The 23,037-nt window shown below is 37.8% G+C and overlaps 1 protein-coding gene across 2 annotated transcripts in view; it reads right to left on the bottom strand.

Moving 5' to 3' along the window:
* Window positions 1-23,037, bottom strand: part of ACTN2 (actinin alpha 2) — a 69,179-nt gene that overhangs the window by 27,717 nt on the left and 18,425 nt on the right. For both annotated transcript variants that reach the window (XM_005508655.4, XM_065057818.1), the window contains exons 2-7: window positions 17,328-17,442; window positions 15,906-16,025; window positions 9,861-9,947; window positions 8,680-8,767; window positions 6,564-6,642; window positions 3,072-3,153 (exon numbers count right to left, since the gene is read on the bottom strand). In XM_005508655.4, the coding sequence (XP_005508712.1) occupies window positions 3,072-3,153; window positions 6,564-6,642; window positions 8,680-8,767; window positions 9,861-9,947; window positions 15,906-16,025; window positions 17,328-17,442 (571 nt within the window). The remainder of the gene's footprint in view (window positions 1-3,071; window positions 3,154-6,563; window positions 6,643-8,679; window positions 8,768-9,860; window positions 9,948-15,905; window positions 16,026-17,327; window positions 17,443-23,037) is intronic.

The raw sequence follows: 23,037 nt of genomic DNA, 5'->3' as shown, positions 1-23,037 counted from the left end.
GGCTTGATCCTGCAGTGTTGTCACAGGGGAAGTGACCTTAATTTTACCAGAACTGTCTGCTCAAGAACTGGCACACATCTCTCTGGTGACTTAGAATGTGGGGGTCTTTTGACTGACATTTTGATCTGGGAGGTGTCCTCTCAAAGTTGCTTGTGGACTAGCATTATAGCATTACATATCAGTATTCTTTATATTTCTAATACCTGATTTTCCTTCTTTTCATTAGGACATGATTCCAGAGCTTTTCTGAGATGCTTGGGTATGTTTCTGTGTCTATTTTGTGTAGCAGCAACATCTTATGTTGCTGTTTGTACTTACCATTAAGCACTTAACATTTTAAGAACAATCCTGAAAGCATAAGAAAAGGGTTTACTTTCTGGGCATCTGTTATGATGATTTTGACATCTCTGTAGCAGGAATAATATCCAGCAGAGACAAAAATGATAGCATTCTGCTACTGAAATTGTTTTTTCACTCTATTTTCATCTGACATTTTTAAAAGTGCTTCAAATGAATGCACACAAGTTCAATTAAAGAGAATAATGTTCTCTATCCCCTTCGGTGACCAGCTGTCGAAAACCTACTGGATATTATTAGCAAATATACAGAAAGATGAGACAGGAAGGCTTACAAATGGATAGACTACTACTGGCTCTACAGAGACAGTGGCTCACAGAGAAAATCAGGCAACAGGAAATGTGCTCAGCTCTAAGATGCTGTCCTAGTAGCTAGTGAGGAAAAGATCAGAAGAGGAAAAACTGCTGAAAGAAACAAGACAGAAGGTGAAGGATGAGATCTGATCCATCTTCTACAATCTCACCTTCTGAGCACCAGCAAATGCATGGTAGTAACAGGAAACATAAGTCATAATGGCTCTTTCATCAGGTCTGGCAGTATTTACTACATCTGTGTAGAGAGAAGAAGGTTAACTGCTCAGAAATTCTCACAAGGTCCTTCCATCAGATTATGCTGATAATGCCACCTCAGTGCTGCAAGTATTCAGAATAAATACAACATTACTCAGATTGCATCTGTTTACTGATATCAGTACAAAGCTACCTAAGCTTTAGGAATCAGTAAATGGAAAAGATATAACTCTCCCTGAAATGCCAAAATATCTGAAGGCTCAGATGGTACAGAAGGATATTGCTGCCTTCTGGTTTGTGGAAACTTCCAAGCAGATGGCATGGCTTGCAGATCTACTGGGCTCAGCTTCACTGTTGCTCCAAACCAACTTCATCTAAATCACTAGAATTATTCCAGAACTAAGCACAGCCACTGACAGTCACAAAATAGGAATGTGTACAGTGTATATTAGCACAGGGTCCCTGTGACTGGCAGCATATTGATATATATAGGAAACCTGTAGGACTCCTGCACTCCTGTGCTAAGAAAAGCTTGGATAGCAACAGCTTTGTAATCCCTGCACCAGTCTGTCGTTTTAGTTAACAGCATAAATTAAAGAAGAATTTGGCTTGGCTGGCTGACAGCTTTGTCCCTATTATGCCAGAAAAGAGTAAAAGTATAGAGAGGGTGCAATCAAGGTATGTCTACATTGGTAAAAATGGACCTTTTCAATACTTAACAGAGAAAGGCAGAAAACTATGGTTTTACACCAATTACGGCTGAGTGATGAATGATGCTAGTGCAAGTTGCAAGGATTCCTGCCAATGTATGGAGTGGGAAGATACTGGTGTGAAAACACCCAGGAATGAGGTGACAATTTCTAATATTAACAGTGAGATTTCTAAGTTCAGGACCAATGTATTTACTGGTTTTTGCATCTACTTCACACAGTTGTGAACAAAACTTAGCAAAGTTTCCACTGAGAACACAGTGGAAATAAAGAGAGTAAAAAGTGATGGTGAATACTTCGATGATGTTAGAAGAAGCACAGTTTCAATTCCCCGCCCCTGCCAAGAAGAAGAATAGTAAGATAAGGGCTAGAATGTGCAGAAAATTGGGTGAGGAAAAATAAAGTTTCTTACATTGTATGTGAAGATAAAAAATGAAGAACAGAGAATGACAGCAGGAGCTGTTCAATGGTAAGGTGGTAGCACTTCTGTTTATTCCTTGCACAGTATTTCAGAGCAAAATGATTAAGTGGTGCTTGAATGAGGAAATGCAAGTTAAAAAAATGAAAAAGAATAGTTTTGAATCATGAAGATGAAACAAAGAAACATCTTCAATGAAGAGGTTACAACCTGGATTTTCCAAATCATCTTGTATTGGCCTCACCTTCCTACCAAAGACTTCAAGGGGAGCAGAAACAGTGAGCTTGAGTGCTCTGGATAATTTCTGTGTTATCACTACTCTACTGACAAGCCACCAGCATAGAGTCTGCATACTTGGAGAAGAATGCTTTCAACCAGTGTAGGCAAATTCTAGTATTTTGGCACCATATTTGCCTGGAGTACAAAAGTTTGGTTATCTTGAAGAAATTTGGGAAACTTTAATATATATTTCCTTGTTATTGTCAACAAACTCTAAAGATTATTGGAGAAACCAAACAAGAAGCTATTTGTTAAAACTGTCACTGCAAAAGGTTTACAATTACAATAATGATAATAATGATGATGATGATGATGATAATAATAATAATAATGCTTCCCTCAACATAGCTCTTTCTCATAGGAGGCATGTTAGTACATTTTGAAAGTTCTGTACTTCTATATCTGGCCCTCTCACTTAAATTTTTAAAGGGTGAATATGCTTTTGCTTTAAGCTGCTAACAGTTGTATTTCCCCTTATTAGACTTCGATTTCGATTTCTTAAAGGCAAGGATTATCTTTTGATCCTGCATTTTACCTCAGTTATCATAGTGGGGCCATATGCTGAGGTTAGGGTTCAAAGTGCTATAATAATATAAATAGTAACAAACAAGAAGGAATGCAACAAAAAGTTAGTTAAATTATCCAATACATTTGCAACAAGAAGGAAAACCCTGAAAACAAAGCAGGTTGCTCTGTTGTGATTCATGGCAAAGTAACATTGAAAATTTGCTACATACAAAACAAGTTTTACTGTCTCCTGCTTGTGAGTAACACAAACTTCAGTAAGATATAACTCACCTTCTGCATCCAACATCTTAGGAATATCCAAATGCTTTTCAGCAATTTCCATGGCAAGGTTGATATTTCCTATGGGGTCATCCTGCATTAAAGAAGAAAATACAACTAGTCAAATATAGAAGTTTTTCCTTGAAACAAGACTACAGTAGGTATACTAGAACTCACTCTGTTTTTCCAAACTCTAAACGGGAGTGACAACTATTGTTCTTCAAAAAGCAGAGTATAGGTTTGTGAAATTTTGGTCTATGTGCTGCTGTACTTTCAAAAGAAAATATGAATAAGCTATTATGTGCCATTATGACTCTGCTGCAAATAAATTCTGGATGGGAACACAGATAATGTACGCAGTGTACACTCATAATTTTGAGCTAATTTGGAATGAAGTACAGCCAAGGCCACTGGTCCAGTAGGCTATGCTAGATCGTTCATGACAAAATTAGTCCTGCATGTTTTTATACCTACTACATGCTATATTACAGTGATATATATTGAGTTCTCTGTTGGTCATATGCATGTGTGAGAAGAAGCAAGAACAGACAGTTCTCTGGAAGGAGCAATACTTCCCAGTTTTGGACAGACAAATCTGTAACACCTCTATAAATTTAATTTTAGAGCTGTGAAAATTTGAGACCTTTCTTTGGTTTTGAGATTTTGTGTTGGTTTCTGAAGGGAAAAGAAAGGAAGCAGTAAACACGGTTCCGATAAACAGCACACATTTTATGTCTTGCACTACAGATAGCTATTGTTGACAATGGAAGAATGTGTCAGATTAGGGTTATTCTTAAAAGCAGCCTTCCTGTATCAGCTTGGAGTGAAACCCAAGCTGATACACCCTATGTGAAAAGGCAGTTCATGCCACTAAGGCTATAATTATTTTCACATATTCACAGACTGCTAAATGATCATAGCCACTCTGAACAATGCCAATGTTTATAGAGAGAGGTTGGGAAAATAGGACACAGAAGAGGGCAAAGTTAGAGATGCTGGTGGGCACTGAAAAAATGTTAACAGGTTTTCTGGAGGGAATTGCCAAGGCTTCCATTTGAATACAGATACTTCCTGTAAAGGGATCTAGTCTCGAATATGCTTCTTTTGTTATTTTGAAATTAATTTAGTAAGATTATTACTATGGAATCACAGCAGTTATTTAAGTTTCACAGAAGTCCTTTCCTCATGCACATACATATGCCAGGTATCATAAGTAGTAATGTCCATGGCACGTCTTTCTGTGAATATATTGTACTAGACAGCCTTTCCTGCTGCATGTTCAATAAAATGTGTTATGAAGAAGAGTTTATATTTTGAAACCTAACAATTCAGGTATAATAGAATACAAAGTCTCTAATCATAAGTTCTCACTCTATCATCATTTAGCAGTTTTGTGCATCACTGACATTCAGAGAAACTTAAAATGTGTACAATATTTAAAACCTATTAACTTATTTTTGCTATTACACTAGACACCATGTGTAATACAACATTTAGTAAATGTGTATAGAAAAACTCTTATTGAAATTAAATAGGACAAAAATACACTAAATCTAAGTGAGACTTATTGACTAGGTTAAAATACTGCATATGGATGAGTGATGAGCATCTCCTATTTGTGTGCCTGGTACTAAGCCCACGAATAAATAGTGCCTCACTGGTAAAGGATTTGTTTAAAATCTCAGCACCTCTGTGAATAACTGGAGGAGATCCCCATCACCCATCCTGTTAAACAAAACTGCAAGGCACAGTAACTAAAAATCTCTGCTACAGCTAAACAAATACCTCATCTAACTTGTCATAGTCAAGAAGATCAGGCCTGTGTCTATGGATAAGGGCGTTGAAAGCAAGGCCGTCTTTCCAGCTACAAGTTCACACAAAACACATCAGTGAAAAAAGGAAAAGACAGCATGCAAGAGATAAGAAACGAGGAAACAAGACACCAGGACAGCTGTTAATGTAACCAAATTGAGCAGTCAGTCAAACACAGCCAGGATAGAAAAGCAAGATCTATTTTAGGATTTTTATGCATGTGCTTTATGTGCCATAGCTCAGCCTCAGTTTGAAACCTGACCTGTTCTTATTTTGGAAACCTCTAAGAGGGAAATAGTAATGCTGAAGCAGATCTGCTTATGTTCTGTCCCTTTTTCTTGGCACTCATATATAGGATGGTTATACTGTGAAGTTTTTTAGTACTGTGTACACTTTTGAAAGCACAAACTCAATGAAATCAACTTCTGCTTGTGCAATGCTTAAGCACATGTACACAGAGACAGTTATCTTAGTCATCCATGAATCTGTTTATCCACAGGAAAGGTTGTATACAGAATTTGAGAACAAGCTCTTTTTGATAGCTAATATTTTTCCCTTTGGTTCACATCTGCAGTTGTCTAAAGAACTGCCTAAATTAAAATCTTATGTGGCGTAAGTTCATTTCATTTTAATCACTGCATACCTTGGGGACCTCATCATAAATTTAACATATATATAAAGTAGTCTGAGTTTCCAAATAATTTCATTTCATCCATTCATTCATTCACTCATCTTTTTTTTGTCAAACACTTTCTGATAACAGCTGATTCCACTAGTAAGATCCATTTGTAATGGAAGGACATAGAATAGGAAATATAGTCTGTGATTCACCATTCTCTCTCATCAATGAAAAGTTGCGCTCAACAAATTAAAACAATGATTAAGTTTTCTGTTTTACTGGTGTTTACGTGAGCCCTCAAGATCCATTCATTCCAGAGAGCAGAAAATGGTACATATGTATTGAGAGCTAATGTGAAATGACAACATTTCACTTTCTTTCTAGATTTTATTCTTCAGTAATGGTACCAAGAAATTCTGACATTAATTACTTGCTCCACATTCTTCCCTCTCAATCCAAAGTGGCTGGTATGTTTTAGAAAACATGCATTTTGCCATGAGTAGCACACTGTAGTAAAATAGGTACTACCTAAGGAAGTTAGGGTATCAGTTTTGTTTCCACTTATCTGGAAGTATAGGCCAAAGTACAATCTAAGAATTGGGGAGTATTTTCTATGTAAGACTAGTAACTTATTGCATACTCCTGATTACCAAGGGTAGTGTTTGTTCTAAGAAATGTCAGGATTAATCATTATCTCATTGTTTACTGCACTGCAATCTACAGCCATTTACACCAGATACAAATCAGGATGGACGGTGTTGAATGGGGAATTCCAATGTAATTTCATTTAACATACATATTGTGCAGGGGGAAAGACCTGATCAACTACCTGGCAGCTGAGGACCAGATTTTTTACAATTAAATGCTGAAGTCATTGTAATGGGAAGAGAAGAAGGATACAGGAGAGTCATGGGGTCCTTTCTTCCATGTCAGTGTTTTTTATGAAGGGACCTTAGAAAACCATTCAAAATTAGTATGCACTCCTCAGCTTGTCTTTTAGAAAACATGCTAAGCAAACCAGAAGTGAGCCAAATCACTGCAGGACAGCATGCTGTACCACCCAGACTGATGACCTTATTTAGCTTGGAGTAGTCAATAAGATCAGGTCGGTGTCTGTGGATAAGTGCACATAATCCAAGGCCATCTTTCCAGCTTTACAACAAAAAAATAGAATGGAAAAACATTAGTTAACAATGTCATGGCATTTTACAGTGTGGTCCTTGCTCAAGACTTAATATCAAGCAGGAACTTTCCTGTCAAATCCTGACATTGGCATTCTGTGCACCCTCATCCTCTGAGCTTTTCTGTGACTTTACTCTTTTTCCTGTAGTACATATCTTACTCTAAAGTCCATACACACTTAAAGAATCCATAATACTTTCTAGGCAGTGTACGTTATGGGCAACAGTCCCTGATTTCAATTGCTCAGTTTGTGCAGTGTTCCAGGATAGTTCAGAGTACACATTCATCAATTAAAGTGCATAATGTCCTATTACACTTACAGCATGTTTGGGGAAAAAAAAAAAAAAAGAAAAAGGCAAGTCTGCATTACTTGAATTTGCTGAAGCAATTGAATTTTTCTGTGTCAGTTATATCAGACAATTTAAATGGCTCAACCATATTGTGCTCATAGAAGTACAAAGTCATAAATCACCTTAGTTTATTCAAAACACTTCACACATATGACAGTTTTGATCTGAGCTTTGACACTTCAGTGTGACTTCAGGCCCACTACCTTTTGAGGCAAAACTAGGCAATGAATGGAGCCACAAATAGCATATATTTGGAAAGATTATGAGAGGTTCCTTTCAGCCAGAAGCAATTATTCTGAAAGCTACTTTATATAAAAATTTTATGCAACCACTGAGGCTGTGAGTTTGAGGTCTTACCCTGTGCAGCAACTATGCGATACTAAACATATTCTGACTATTAGAATCTCTTTCACTGAGATGTCTGGGTAGATCTTTCAAATAACAGAACTATCTCAAATTAAAATGTAATACAATTAATCAGAATATACATACATTGTATAATATAAAATCATCGAGAAGGTAAAACTGAATCAAAATTAGCATCAAACTACAAAAACCTTATTTCCAAAAGGTATAGACTAACGTGGTCAGCTTGCCCATTGTAAAGCAGTTCTGTAAGAGCCAATGGACCCAACCATTAATCAAGGTACTTCCATTCAAGATATTTTCCCCATACCATGTATCAGAGCAGCATATATATGTACAAACACTAAGATTCTCATACTGTAATTTACAGTATACCTTGCATCCATACAAATCTCTACTGAAATATACCTCTATATATCCAAGGACAGTAACAAATTTCAGGTCTCTTAAAGGCACTACAGGGACTGTAAATCAAACAAATAATTTTTATCTGTGGATGCATGTGTGAACTGTATCTTCTCTATCACTACCTGTGGTTTAGGTGCTGTACATTAGGAACTAATTCAAAACACCAAAACGCTGTAATACAGAGCTCTTGTTGTAAGTACTATAAAGACCTCAGGGAAGGCAATATCACATAGTAAAACAGTACAAATGGCAAGTCATGTAATTTAATGAGGTGGGTTACTGACAGATCTGCAGGAACTAGCCCAGTGAAATCCCCAAACCAGGCAGCCTGCATATGGCCTGGAACTCCCTTCATAGCCCTTACTGAAAACACAGAGCCACACAACTGGAGCTTCACTAAATTCCCTGACTTAGGTAATGATGCTGGTTCTGAAAACAACCATGTTTAAAGTGCCACTGCTGTGTACTGAGTCCATTTTTGGCTCCTTATTTATAGTTATGTTACAGAACAATAAAGACTGATTCATCATAATGAGATATTTGCATGCTCAACACATTGGTATTTTCGCCAAGAATAGCCTATACCTGCAGTGGCTCTCATTCGAAAGCAGTCATTTGCCAAGTCAGGACCTCTAATAACGCAACGTGGTCATTCTGTATATAGCAGATTCTTTTAAATAGTAACTGTGGAAGTCACAGTAAATAATGCCAAAGGATAAACAAAATCAGACTCTGAAGACAGAGCATAAGAATCTGAAAAAAGTCTAGTTAACAGTGAAGAGTGAAACCCCCTGTCGAATATATATCAGCACAACTGTGGGAAAAAAAAAATGTCCTAACATATTTTAGATTGATTCTACCTCTCGAAATAATGGAAGTTTACCTAAGGTGGAAGTTCTGAATGTTCACATTTCTGTATGGAGCAGTTTTTCTTTGACACCACAGCAGCAGCCCTTCTTTGGCAGAGGTTTCTGTAAAAGACATCAGGGAGTAAAAAAGAAAAAAAAAAAAAAAGAAAAATGTAAAAAGCACTCAAGTAATTAATTTCTTGTCATCTTAAACGTAGTCAGCCACCTGAAACTGTTTGGCATAAGTCAATGTTTAATCCTATAACACACAAATGGATTAATGGGGCTCCATTAGAACACAGAAGTCAGCTCAACTGGCACAACTCAGACTAGAGTCTCAGCCTGCACAGTAATTCTGTGATACTAGAAGTTTAAGAAATTATATTGGTTGGACAGCAGAATGTAGATTTGAAGAAAAATACCCAATACAAATACAACAGAACTAGGCATAAAAGATTGTGTTGGTGCCTACATGAAATATGCCTGTAGTCTCCGTTCATTTGCTTACAGGGAGGTATAAATGCTGAGGAAATACCTTCATTATCTGAACCCTATGGATATCTGAATGCCTAAGTGAAGGACAGAAAAGAACAAATAGACCATTAAGTCCACATTTAATGTCCCACGAATTATGGGCAGGACAGCATGCAGAGCTTGACTTGATTCTACTTTTGTTGAAAACTGACATTAGTTTCTAGAATTTTAGACTTTCCACACCCCAGACTTGGTTTAAAGAGTATTGTAACTAAACCACACTTTTTGGAGCCAGTGACCAAGTGAAAGTTAAGGAAAAAATTCTGAAGAAGTGGGGAGGAAGGGGTGGTATAAAGAAGAGGGATATAATCAGATAATATTTGCAAAGAATGTGAGAAACGGACAGGACTAAAGAAGTATGTTGGAAATAGAACCACCATACAGGCCACAGCATAGTTTCAGGACACTGAAGCTCAGAAACACAGGCATGTTTCTATCTCTACAACTGAGAGACAGGCCCAGAACTGTATTAGGAAGCTGGCTCAAGGTATTTGTCAGGATAAGGAGAATAATTACTTTTTCCCTCCAGAAATTGATTTTGTCACCAACTAAGGAACTTGTTCCATTTTCTGTGAAAAAATAATTCATTTTTAAAACACTCATCTCACTTGTGCACCATTCATATAACAATATCTTTATAAACAAATTTCCCGATTATTTAAGATAGTTACATTACTGTTACCTTCCACTGAAATATCCTGAATAGCGAAGCGAAGTATAATAGTCCAGATCATACCCAGTGTCATTTTCACATTGCCGTCAACAATTTCTACGGTGAAAAAAGATATAGTAGTAGTATTTAGAATGTGTTTTCCAGTTTATCTTACTTTAGTAATATATTTCTACAAATAATATATTGTACCTAATAAACCTGTTATATTTCTACCATCATTCTTTACACAGAGTTCATCTGGGTTAATTTTTTCAACAAACTCATGTTTGTGCTACACTGGCAATAGGACTTAAGATTACTGAGGTTAAGGTCACTTCAGCCTTTCCATGCTAAAAGGCTTCTCTCCAGGTAGTTGTAACTGTCTCAAATCTTTACATTTTAGCCTGACTTTTTCAGAGAGAGCCTGAAGGGAAATACTTATTTAAAGTTTGAAAAATATCAGCTTTACTGTTTTCAAATGCAAAGGAACTGAAAAAATATGGTCTTACTCCAAATTTTAAGAAACTACAGGACATTAACAATATAATTTTTTAAATAAAAGGGTACTCAGAAATCCTCCTATGCTATTTAGAGCTTTTTGAGACATTTACCTATAGTGCCAGCACAGCCTAGATATGAAGAGCAGCCCAAGAGACACAGTGCCTCCTGAGACTGAGCTAAATAGCTTCCTGCAAAGCAGTTCAGATACATGGCCACAAGGTTGTCATGATCCAACATCTACGCACATTTATGTATCTTTAATACAAAACGGGATTTTTTGCCTCTGGGGTTCCAATTTCTTTCAAGACTGCTTGAGTCTACCAACAATACAGGGCACTAGGAAGGTGCTTGCTCCAACCCTTCTCACACATACATGAGAGCCCCTTTCACAAGCCAAGTCAGAATCCAGTGCTCCTAGACTCCAATGTGAACACTGATACCGCTTAAATTTCTCAACACCAACAAATGTACTGCCAGACCACTTAAGTGTGGTAATAATGTTAAATCAATATGAAAACTGAGAGACTCAGAACACAGTAAGATGGTAAGAAGGGTCTAGCATGGGAAGGGGAGAAGGTGGGACAAAGAGAAGGGAATTGCAGACTGCCTTCCTAGTCACCTTACACCATCAGAGCAGTGGAGCAGGGAAGGCACCAGCTGCTCCCCAGCTTGAAAGTCACCTCCAGCCTTCCTCAAAAAGTGGAGCAGCTGTGGCTGCCTGGGCACCCACTGGTGTTCTGGGGAAGGAGCAGGAGGAATTTCCTCAATTTAACGTTGAATGCCAACGGAAGTGCCAGCAGAAAATACAGTCACCCTGCTACTTAAAAATTGCCTGAATCCAGGGGCAACTTTTACAGAACAAAGCAGCTGCTAGCTCCAAGACTTGAAATACATGTTAAATTGCAGTAGTGTGTAACACAAGGAGTCATTTGAACCTATGGAATTAACAAATGTCATAGGAGATATGTCACCCATCACTAGTCTATACTTTCTTTGCTAGTGTGATAATCCAAGTTCATATAATGGCTACTTTTCCACTTTCTATTTGGGTTCTACACTAATTTTCCAGAATTCTTACCTCTTACCTTTGCCTGCCGTCCATGCACGATTATGTACTATTACTATCTTATTGGCACTGAAATACTTCAAGTCTCTTCAAATCTCAAAGCTAAACTCTTTCAGCCAAAAAAGGCCAAATGGCAATTAGGGAATGCAGCTACTTCTCGTCTGATATGTATATACAGTATAGAAAAATGTATTCAAATGTAAAATAAATTAAACACTCAGAAGGTATTGCTGACTGTCAGGCAATCATTTAATGGGTTTGCATAATCACTACATCATTGTGTTGATTTACATGTCCATATGTACACACAGACAGAATGAAAAAGCAAGAGGGAATTTTCTATGTTGTGCCTCAGGAGAATTTTCAAGCAACTTGCCAGCTTTGGTTTCTCATTATCTACTGCTAACATAAAACAAAAAAAACATGCCTCTAAAATACAAGGAAAAATATCTAAACAGAAGGAAAACAAAGTTGCTAAATGTTGAAAAGTATTGGTGACAAAAAAATTCTGATTCATTCCTATTGTTTTCTGGTATGGGCCAATAGAAGACTTCATTATTTTCTTCACATTACCTGTTTGCTCTGGGAGGAATATAGTTCCTACACCTCACATACACAAAGCTACAGATTTCCAGGGAAAAAGGTCTTGCTGATGCATGAGGACAGGAAAGGAGAGAAGGGAAAGGGAAGAGGCAATAATAAAAACTGTCAGGGAAAAAGTTAAGCAAAGCAGTGTGGCAAGTTCCCAAAGGTTTAGTTTCAGGTTTTTTATTCTGCTTTGGCTTTTTTTTTTTTTCAATTCTAATCCTCTTGTAGCAGATTCACAGATCATTTGGTCCTCAGTATTTCTCCCACTCCTCAGAAAAGCAATACAGAAGTGTTTCCTATTAACAGGATACTTGGTTCTCCATATCTCAGTTCATTTCATTCAGGATGCAATTACCTTGCAAATGCAGTTATTGCATGTCTTTAAAACTTAAGGGAAAACTTCTAACTCCTGGACTGTGAATGTCTTGTAAGGACTACTTTCACAGCTTTTGCTTGAGCTTCTTGACTCTCTCGTCTCACTTCATCACCAATGGAGAGAAAGATTCTTCCACAAGACAGATCCAAGTAGCTAAATTAGGCTTCTGCTCAGCATCAAAGGCATCAGCATCATCTCTATTCCCTTCATAGACAGTCCAAGGAAGTCAGCCTCAGAACAATAATGATGGCTTTAAAGAATATCCCTGGCACCTTCAAAATACTAAATTAAACTTTGTACTGACGTCCCACAGGAATCACAGTTTAATCTTTGTTTTGAGGCCCCATTTTAAATGCCAGTTGGTCCTCTTGGGCTTACATGCTCTTCGCCACTCAGCATGTCAGATAGTAAAACATGATCCTCAGCCTATTTAGATATAAAACTTTCATGCTTTGGAAATTAAAAACTATTCCAAGCATCCATGTAACTCAAAGAATGCCAAAACAGATGGGTGCAGACAAGCCCACATGTCCCGTGCTTACTATATGGGGTAGTTAGTTAAAGAGTTAAGGGCTTTGATAAACACAAGCTTGAGGAGCCTGTGCTCTGCCTCCTTACTGGCATTCATTCCATCTTCATACTGTCATGACTGTTTAGTCAACAATGCTGAAAAATGCAACAAATTAAAAAAAAAAAAGAGGTGAATGTGTGTTAAAAACAGATCAGATTGCTGATCCAGTCTCCAGCATAGCTACAGAAACAGTTGTCAGCCCAAGTGGTAGGGTAGGGCTGTGTAGTGTAGGAGCAAGTATGCAGGACAAGGGGGCACAGCGACTTTTTAAACATGTACTGGTGCCAGAGGTCCCACACTGTGAAACTATACCCAGTCAGATGTGATACTGCATTGCTGCATCAGCACAGCACTCTGGCTTAGACAACAAATTTAGCCGAGGGGATGCAGAAAACTTAACAGGGCACTAAGCATGTCTGGGCCAGAGCTGGCTTTGTGCTCAGCCTGTTTAGAGTAGGAGGGGAAGGCACATGAATAGATCTTCTCCTGCCCACGTGGATACAATCTAATGTGTTAGTAGCCATACTTGACATAGTGCAATGTCTTACAATGACAGGTTGCTCTCTGCATATAAGCTATGACAACACCAGTGGGTTTTTCTCCTGTGCTACCATCCAAGAATTTAAAATGTTTTTTAATGCTAATGAATGAATTTTTGCTTCTAAACCCTCCATTTTACAGATCAAGTATTCCAGAAGCAGGCAATAAAAGCCTGTGGTACAGGTAAAATCACCTTAATCTCCTGGCTTACTACAGCCTGCTGTTACATGCAGGAAGAAATACTGAGTGCATGGACAGATAACACCTTGCAGCAACTGGCTGAGAAGCTGAAGAGGTTATTGCCTCTTGTTCCTGCTTCCCTCCCAGAGGGAATTACATATTATCAGAGTGCCTAAATTCATGGAAGTTGCTGCCATGGAAAACAGCAGGGTTAGTTTAAATGGTTTCAATGGCTGATCTGAGTGATCCCAGATGCTTTGCCTTCAGGTGATACAGAAAGTGCTCAGGCGCTGCTTCCCAGTCTGAGCATCCTGGCAGTAATAACCAGGGCAAGAGCAGGGGGAATGGAGTGCAGAGGGCTGGCCTGCTCCTTGCAGGAGTAGATCTTAGCTGAGGTACCTCACTTAAAATGCTCCAGCCTTGCTTGAAGAACCTAGATGTGAAAATGTTAGTACATTCTGTGAACTGTGATCAAGGAGAGTGACCATTCTGTCCTACAAGATATTCCTTCTGCTATATGCTTGTCTTCTGTCAGGAAGCATTGTAGTCACAATATGACATGACAGAACTACCAGCCATTTACTCCACACTTTGCACTCTCAGTATTTCTGCACCAGCTATCAAACAGGCTTCTGAATCCTTAATTTTTATTTCCACACATAAATTGTCTCTTCAGTACCCTCTGCTGCCCATTAAATGCCACGTCACTCTCAGAATAACCTCAACTGTGGCATATTTTTCCATCCCACTTTATTTAATTGGTCAAAGGGCCCACCTGTCCCTGACTGCTTTTACAACTGACAGAGGCAGCCAGGTACCTCTGAAATGCAGTACAGCTCTTCTGAAATCTGAATTGCCTTTGGGAATTGCCCATCTCTCCCCACTGATTATATATTCCCCCAAAAAAGGCCTCTTGTTATCTACCTAAAGATAGCTGGTATGGATTTGGACTCAGATGTCCCAGCCAGTTCTGTCTCAAAAGAACAAAAGCTGAGTTCAAATAAATGCTTTGACCAGAGAACACATATTTCTTCAGATTTTGGAGTTCTAGATCTAGAAACTGGACACATTTGGTGAACGATACTTTAAGAACTACGTGGGCTAGGTCACACTGTTGTGGAATCACTGAATGCTGATATATTTCTCCATTACTTCTACAGATGTCCCTGTCTCACCTAATGAATAATCCTGCTCCAGCCACAATTACAGTAAGCTCCCTGAGATCAAGGTTTGGAAGCCACAATAAGGACATATATAAGCATGGAGGGATCAGAAGACAGGAAGTGAAGGCTCATAAATCCATCTAAAAAGGCCTAGCAATGTGAATAGAATATATCTAGTGCTTCTCACTATGACATTGAAGGTTACAGCCAGAGTTTTGCTTTAAAGGCATGTTAGAGGCTGCCCCTAGAATGGACAACATCATTGAGGCTATGGAACCAAAAGTAGTTGGATATCATGCTAGCCATATCACTCCTTTGTATGGTAATGGCTATGCAAAGCACTATGCAAATATCTGCATGGAACAGACCTTTGTCCTTAAACAATCATTTGAATCTCACAGGAAGCACAGGTTCACTTGCAGTGAGTCTACCTCCTTTTGCTCAGAGTTTACATCTCTCAGCATTTAGCTAGCTAACAGTATGCTTTTAGTTACCTACCTGAACAAAAGAACAATAACAAACTAATAACTTTGGTAAATAACAGCCCACCCTGCTTTCTTCATATGCTCAGTTTCTCTCCAGTTACTATAATTTCTTTTGATCACTCCCTTAACTCTACATCTGAATTTTAGAAGCACAGCTACCATGCACAGTTGGTCTCATAATAAAATGGGAGCAAGTCCCAGCCACCTGGTAGTGATGTCAGCCTTTGTCTTGCCTGAATAGTATCTCCTAAAGATAAAAGAAGATCCCTGATTGGATAAAGCACACCCTAGAATCCAACCTGATTTCTAAAGGAGTTCCTTATTTTTAAGAAAGAAATTCTACTCTAAACATCCACTGAAACACAATTCAATTCAACCTTGGAGAAAAACTGATCCCATTTATACCCCTATCCCTCTCCAGGTGTCCACAAATTTCTACCTGTCGACCTTTCATACATATAGGTCAGCAAACAATATTAAGGGATTTTTGAGGCCCCCATATAGAGACCAGCCAGCACAATTTGGCGAAGGGTCTCTGTCAGACTTCTTTGCAGTGTGAATGCCTAGGATCCACGCAAGGTACATTGCCAAGCTCCAACACATACCTTCTGCACCAATTGATACAAGTTTCACTCCTTTGCTGGCGATATAATCCAGAGCTTTGTTGACATTAGCAATTTTATGGAAGCGCATCTTCCCTCTGTCTGGTTTTGGTAGTCGTTCCCCTGCAGAATAACAAATTTAATGTGGTTATTGTTACTTAGAGCTGGCTACAGACACCTAAGTGATTAGAATTCAAGAACAAACGTGCCCTGAACACCGTCTAAAAGTTAGCAGTTATTTTAACAGGTATTTTTCTGAAAGAATGTCAAATAGCTTTGAACAAAACCCAGAAGAGAAAATTCAAATGTGAAAACATCTGACTTAGATTTTTCTGATACAGCAGTAAAACAAGAGTAAAAGTTTTATGTTTGCCCTAAACATCTGGAAATTATGTGAATGCTTCCCTCTACTTGAATTTTGGTTCATTGCTACTGTCTGCATTAGAGCAGCTGAATATTAAGGCAGGATGTCCTCAGAGCTCATCACTCCTACCTGCCTGACTGTAAAGAGAAGCTGGACTCTATCCAGCAGATTAGCTATAGCACCCCCCCAAATCTGACTGAGAAGAACAGCTTTTAATAACTTCATCCAGCACAGTAGAGCAGCTAATTTCAGAGCATAGGCTGACATGTTTGAATGAATTTATCTTTTCAAATTATCATGAAGAATAATTTCTGAAAATATGACTCTCCAATGCATGAAGAGTGATCATTTGCAGATCTTTCCCCACTGAAATCTCCAGCAAAAATGTAAACTGCCTTTTCCATAAAGACATTTCCATTTTCTTAAAAATCTTCTTGCCCTTTCTCACCTTTACTGTGTGTCTGTAACTTGAGCTATTCCCTTCCCATTCAGGGGCATTCTGAGTGTACTTTGGGGACTGCCCCTCTGAACACATAAAATGGGTGACATAGTGACTTCAGACCAGTTAGTCAAAAGAAGTTCTTGGATGTTCCACCCTTCTGAAAAATTAGACCTTTTACTTGTGACTAAATATTGATCTAGTTTTACTCCAGGCACTCACTTTTGAAAGCATTGGTCTATCCAGTAAAGTCATTAAAAGCAAAGCAAAACTTTTATACTAAAAGTAGGTTACAAATTCATTTTATCCCAAGCGTAAAGGCTTTTTAATTGTTGGGGGCTAAGACTAGGTCCTCAATGTTTGTGGTTTGTCCAACAACACTGTGATGTCAGAGACACCCTGATACACTGTGATACCCTCAAACACAAGCACAAAACAGAAGATTTTGGAGATAAGGAAAAAGCGGAGCTTTTTTGCCTCCCTTTTGTTTTATGATGCATTTAATCTCTCCCTTTTCAGCTACTTAGTGTTCACTGTTTTGAATTGTTTACAATTTTTGTTCTTTTAAGACTGTTTCAAGTTGGCATGCTGTAAATACATTGCAAACTTTATTTTAACCTACCTGAGATAACTTCCAAGAGGAGCATCAGTTTAAGGCCATTTCTGAAGTCCTCCTCAATGTTCTCAATCTGCGTGCCTGCTTTCCTGAGGTGGGAATTGCACCACGCTGTAAACGTCTGTAATAGTAATTAAAAAAAGTTCTCATCAACAAGGCATTTTCCAAAGCAACTGCTAAGCAGTAAAATGCTGCATCTGAGGTTTTCACTACTGCCTTTGAAATTTGTATGTCCAACTCCCATTCATTTCCTACATGTTGCTGAGTTCAAAATTCTTTGCCCAGATGTTCAAGTAGATGGAAAGAATTGCTTGATTAGAAGCAAGATTGGTCTAGATTCTGCTCATAAATGCTTTCCAAAAAAAAAATCTACATATAAGGGCAAAAATTGTCTAATAGTTATTACTACACTTAACATTTTATGAGCACATAATTTTATGTTGGGACTTATCCATTACACATTCTTCCTGAAAAGAAAGATTGATACGGTATAAAGGAAGCTGTGTGACAGTACAATGTATGCAATAGCAAGCACAGAAGCAAAAACTTCTACTACCTGAATTCATGCCATGAGAAATAGTTCTTATACAGATCATCCATGCCAGAGACAAGTGACATGCATTTCTCATGGGCAGTAAGTTGTGACAACACTCTTCAGGATGAAGTAACTGAAGAGAGACTTCATACAACAAAATCGTATCTGCTCTTACTTGTAACTACAGTGAGAAAAATAATGCCTTTTGAAAACATAGATAATTAGAATGGATTTTGAAAGTTTACAATAACTCAAGCACAGTTACACATTCAGCCCCTGCATTTATGGTCTGAGGGTTTTATTTCTCAACTCTATTATATAATTTTCAGAAAACTACAACAACTTCATGAAACACGTAAATGCAGATACTTAAGTTTGCAGGGCAAATATGGTCATAAAAGCAGCTGTGAGCATTTCTCTCTCCACAGAGAATGACCAAGTCTGCTTTTACTTGCACAGATGAAATCAAAACTAACTCCATTGATCTACAGAGGTCATAGACACATTACCTTCTGTATGAATGAAAACAAAACAAGGGCTACTATAAATTCTAGTATTTAAAATTACTTTGTTTTCAAATATCCATTACTTCTCAGCCTTCTGACAAGTTTTCCTTGATTTCAGTGTCTGTTTAGCTACATAAAGCAATTTTATATTTACTAGGTACTCCACCAGGCATTTAACTCTAGGTATATAAAAAAGCCATGCATTTTGGAAAGTTAGACTTCAGCTACTTAAAATTGTCAGAGATTTGTAATTCCTCTTCTTTTGTTATTTTGAATTACCACAGTTTCAAAAACATTTAATGTAAATAGATAAAAAAAAAAATAAAATATATCCCAAATTGTCAATATGAAGTATCCTTTGACCTTCTTTATTCTTGCCTGCTTTGTTAGAATATTTAACTTCTCTTCTCTCAGAAACAGAATTTGAAAGGGCAGTAGTTGAAGGCAAAAACTTTCCCTGGAACTGAATCATGTAAATTCTGGACAGATTTCACACTTTAAGAAGTTATGTATTGAATTTCCAAATATGGTTTATTCTTAAAAATTCAACTTTCTGTTAAAAAATAACATTTTGATTGTTGTTGGGTTTGACTCCACTTTTGTGAAGAATTTCTGTGCAGCTTGAGCTCCCAGAGTGGCAAGGAGCAGCTTGCTAAACATAAATGTTATCAACTTCTTCTCGACTGAAAAGAAAAAAGAAAGAAAAGCTATGGTTATGCGGCACCTGTGCAGTGAAATCCCTAATTCTAGATACCCATGGAAAGGAGGAGAGAGAAGAGAGTTTTGGAAGTGATTCTGGACAGGGGTCCTGTTGACCTGAAGAGAAAGAATTGCAGGCAGAGGCATAAGAAAGTTGTTCTGTGTACAGCTGAAGCATCTCTGCAAATACAGCTGTTTCAGTAAAGGGATGTTAGCTTCAAAAGCAGTCATTCAGGAAGATAAAACTTCCCTAATTTTAAGGTAAGTAGTTTAACTGACCTCATGGGACCCCTGAAACCAGCACATGTCAAGCATCACAACAGAGATTCTAGGCAACTCTACCCTCAGGGATCAACATGATGGAGTCTTAGGATGGCATCTGGTTTGGATCATTATAGGGTTAGGATCTACTTTATAAGACTAACTTGTCTGCCTCAAGCATTATCCTGTTCTAGTGATATGTATCTAAAAAGGCTTAACACCACATTAAGTCATTTGCAAATACTAAAAATTATAACAAGCATCCTTGGAAGGTACAATATTACGGTAATATAGAAAACACAGCTGAAAGCACTCAAGGGTAAATGCACATGAACCTTGCATGGCCATTTGGCAGTAAATATTAGAAAGCTGAACCGGTAAATGAATGAGCTTTTCATGAATTAAGCTAAAGTGATGGACATGTGCTTATCTGCAGATGCTGTTGTAGTTTGTAGAACTGTTCCAAGTACATGATGCTAAACTCAGAGGGGAATTTGGAGAAAAACCTCAGCCATTTTCATCTCTTCTTTTAGACATTTATGGTCAAAGTTCTAACCTTGTACCACTCAAGTAAAGGAGTGTTCCCCACTTTTCATTTAATTAAGAGTTTAAGGGCAACAACCCCACCAATCAAGAAGGCTAAAGATACAGATCTGATTTCTACTTTGAAGAAAGCTACTTCTCACTTAGTTGCTTAAGAAGAAATGGAACCTAGCACTTCTTAGCTCATATATGCATATACAAATATATATATAAAAGCAAATTAGAATCTGCCAACCTCTTATCTCACTGTGCTCCTCTACAACAGCTGATTCAACTTACTGGATGCCACACTGATAGACACAAAACATAACATTTATCCAAATATCTCAAAGTTTTTAAATAAATTAAATAGTTTCTCTTGAAAACAGACATTTTTATGGCATTGAATTTGCTGAGAGACAAACTGAGGTGCAGAAGATCACTGAAACCAGGCAGAAAAATTAAAAACATATACTGGGTATTCCAACTCTCTGTGGCGTCCTCTAATCACTAAATAACATCTCTTCCCTGCTGATCTGCACACCTTCACATCATCTCTTCTCAATCTTGTTCATTTTATGAAGACACTAAGAAGCCAGCATTGCTCAGATAAAAACCAGGAAAAGATGCTACTACTGCTGAGTCAAGCTGTTTTCAATAAATATTTTTATAACAGTCATTTGCTTTATGGGCTGCCTTTTTATATATGTAGGTTAAGGCTCTTTCCAGTAGTACTGGGGTTTGTCATTGACATTGTAGCATTCTGAAGGATGAACTTGGAATTACCTACAAAGCCTTCATTCATGAGATAAATTAAATTCTGCTGAAGCACTCTATTGTGCATGGATTCTTTATTTAGACTATCTTCTATACCTACAGTAAGAGATTTAGATCTTTTATCTAAGCCACAGTTCCTCAGAGCTTTCTGTTTTACCCATGCACCAGCTCATGAAATGGTGCTATTGCCTTGTGACAGTTGTCTTGTGCCTCATGGTAAGTGTCACTTTCATTACAGCAGACACCAGCATATGGCTTCATAGCTTGGTGACTTCCAAACTGGCTTGTTTTCCTAGAACTAAACAGGGCCATAGGAATGCTACTTAAAGGAGTGTTTACTATTTTCAGTGATTCAATCCTTAAGTGACTGTATTAAAGCTACTGCAAAACTGCAATTGCAAATTTTAAAAGTTTCCACAATCCACATTTAATTTAATGCCCATCCTTCTATTCTTATTGTGATACCACTTGTTCTCACTGCTTTGGCTTTAACTAACAGTTCTATTCATAGTTATTAAGAAACAATTCAAAGCACGTTTAAGTCCTGGAAATCAAGATACTGCCAGCATAGAGTACCCTGCAAATTTGTAATCCAGTGGGATTTAAAAGCTATTAAATGACTTAGACAAAGCAAATTCCTTTTTCTGCTGAGCTGTGCAGCACATTTCAGAGTATCAGATTGCCCAGAAAAACAAGGCAGGACTGAAGGCACCAATCTGAATACCAGGTGGGATACATATAAGTGCCTAGAAAGCTAGACATTTCTTTCTAGAATTTATTTACCATAGGTGGTTAAAAAAAAAAAAAATAATAATAATAATAATAATTAAAAAAATCTCCTTTCCAAAGTTATTACTTCAAAAACTTTACAAGTCCTTGACAAGTAGAACCACAATCAAGGGGCAGAAAAAGGAGGTATCCTTAATTAACTATTAATCAACTGCAGCTAATACGAAAATATAATAAGCTATGCCTGCTCTGTAGTGCAAATATTTTTACACATGCATATTGAAGGACATGCTTTGATGGAAAAGCGATATCTCCAAGAGCTGTACTGTCCTACGCTTCTGAGAAGGCCCTCGTGTCCTTCTTATGTGGGTGAAATGATAACTTACTTTTGACAGTGCTTCAAAGACAGTAAACAAGAAAGATGCTATAATAAAAACTTTTATATGTAAATGTTATAATAGGGATATTGAGAATTTAGAAACCACCAGCTAACCACCTCTCCAATACTGCTACTGTCACTGGGTCACAAGACAACTTGTTGCACATGCTGAAGATACAGGGTAAATTTCTACTTTGGCACTTACAGTAAGGCCAAAATGTGCATCACCAAAACAGCAGCATAACTTGCATGGGGACATGTACAGGGGATACACTCCACAAGTTCAGGAAGGTTTATTCACTTGTACTCAGAATTGAAACCAAGACATGGATCCAGCCCAAGAAGGGACAATTTCCTATTCAGTATGCATACCTCATAACAAATGTTAACACTGCCTTTCACTCTCTCCAGCTCAAATCAGTAATATCTACAAGTTTAATATTTACAAGTATAATATTTACAACTTTTCAAAACTAGTAATGATTTAAAAGGCATGTGTCTGCTTGGCTGTTCCTCCACTAGAAAGGCTAGTGGCCCACGAGTAATTTGTTTCTTGTGTGTTTCTAGCCTTTCTAAAACATTTACAGAATAAGATATATATGTTGCATTAATAGGAAACGGTGTTTTCTGTGTCTGTTAAGTCAAGTAGAAACACAACTCATCTTAATTGAACTTTAAATTCTAATATGCGGAGCAGGAGAACACCCCTGAAGAAAATTAACTTCAAATGTTAACATTTAACACATTTATTGATATACATGTGTTTTATTCCTAATTATCTCAGTCTGATAGGGTTGTTTTTCAAAACTCTGCTTTATAGCCTTTCTTCTCTGCTTGTGCTGGCTTAGGGTCTTCATTACTTCTAGGCTAAATGGGATGCAGTGATTCATTCTGTAGTTATACAGAACATTACTGGGCTCTGAGCACATGGCAAGGGTGTTACAGAAAGAGCTCTGCCAGAACATTCCCCTTAGGCCAGACTGAGGTTTCCCCCTGAAGAATTGCCCATCTGTCTGTTATCCATGTTTTAAAATATAAGTTGTGAACCCGCAACATGATCTCCCAGCTCCTGTGTCCACACAGTGCTCTGATGACTGCAGGATCAGGGCTTTTCTCTGAGTTTGGGATACAGTTTGCATCGGCCCTCGTTCTCTTAACTATTTAATTCCGCTCCCAAAAGAAGAAGCATGAAGGTGCAAAACAGCAGAAAATTGCACAGCCTTTATAAAATAGCTTGCTGTGAACCAATGACTACACAAGACACCTTCTAGATGTTCCTAGAACATCTAGATCAGCTGTACTTTTAGT

This window comes from Columba livia, chromosome 3 (assembly GCF_036013475.1).
Source record: "Columba livia isolate bColLiv1 breed racing homer chromosome 3, bColLiv1.pat.W.v2, whole genome shotgun sequence".
Taxonomy (NCBI): Eukaryota; Metazoa; Chordata; class Aves; order Columbiformes; family Columbidae; genus Columba; species Columba livia.
The sequence above is the reverse complement of the archived record's forward strand: the minus strand, read 5'-3'. Positions and strand labels throughout refer to the sequence as shown.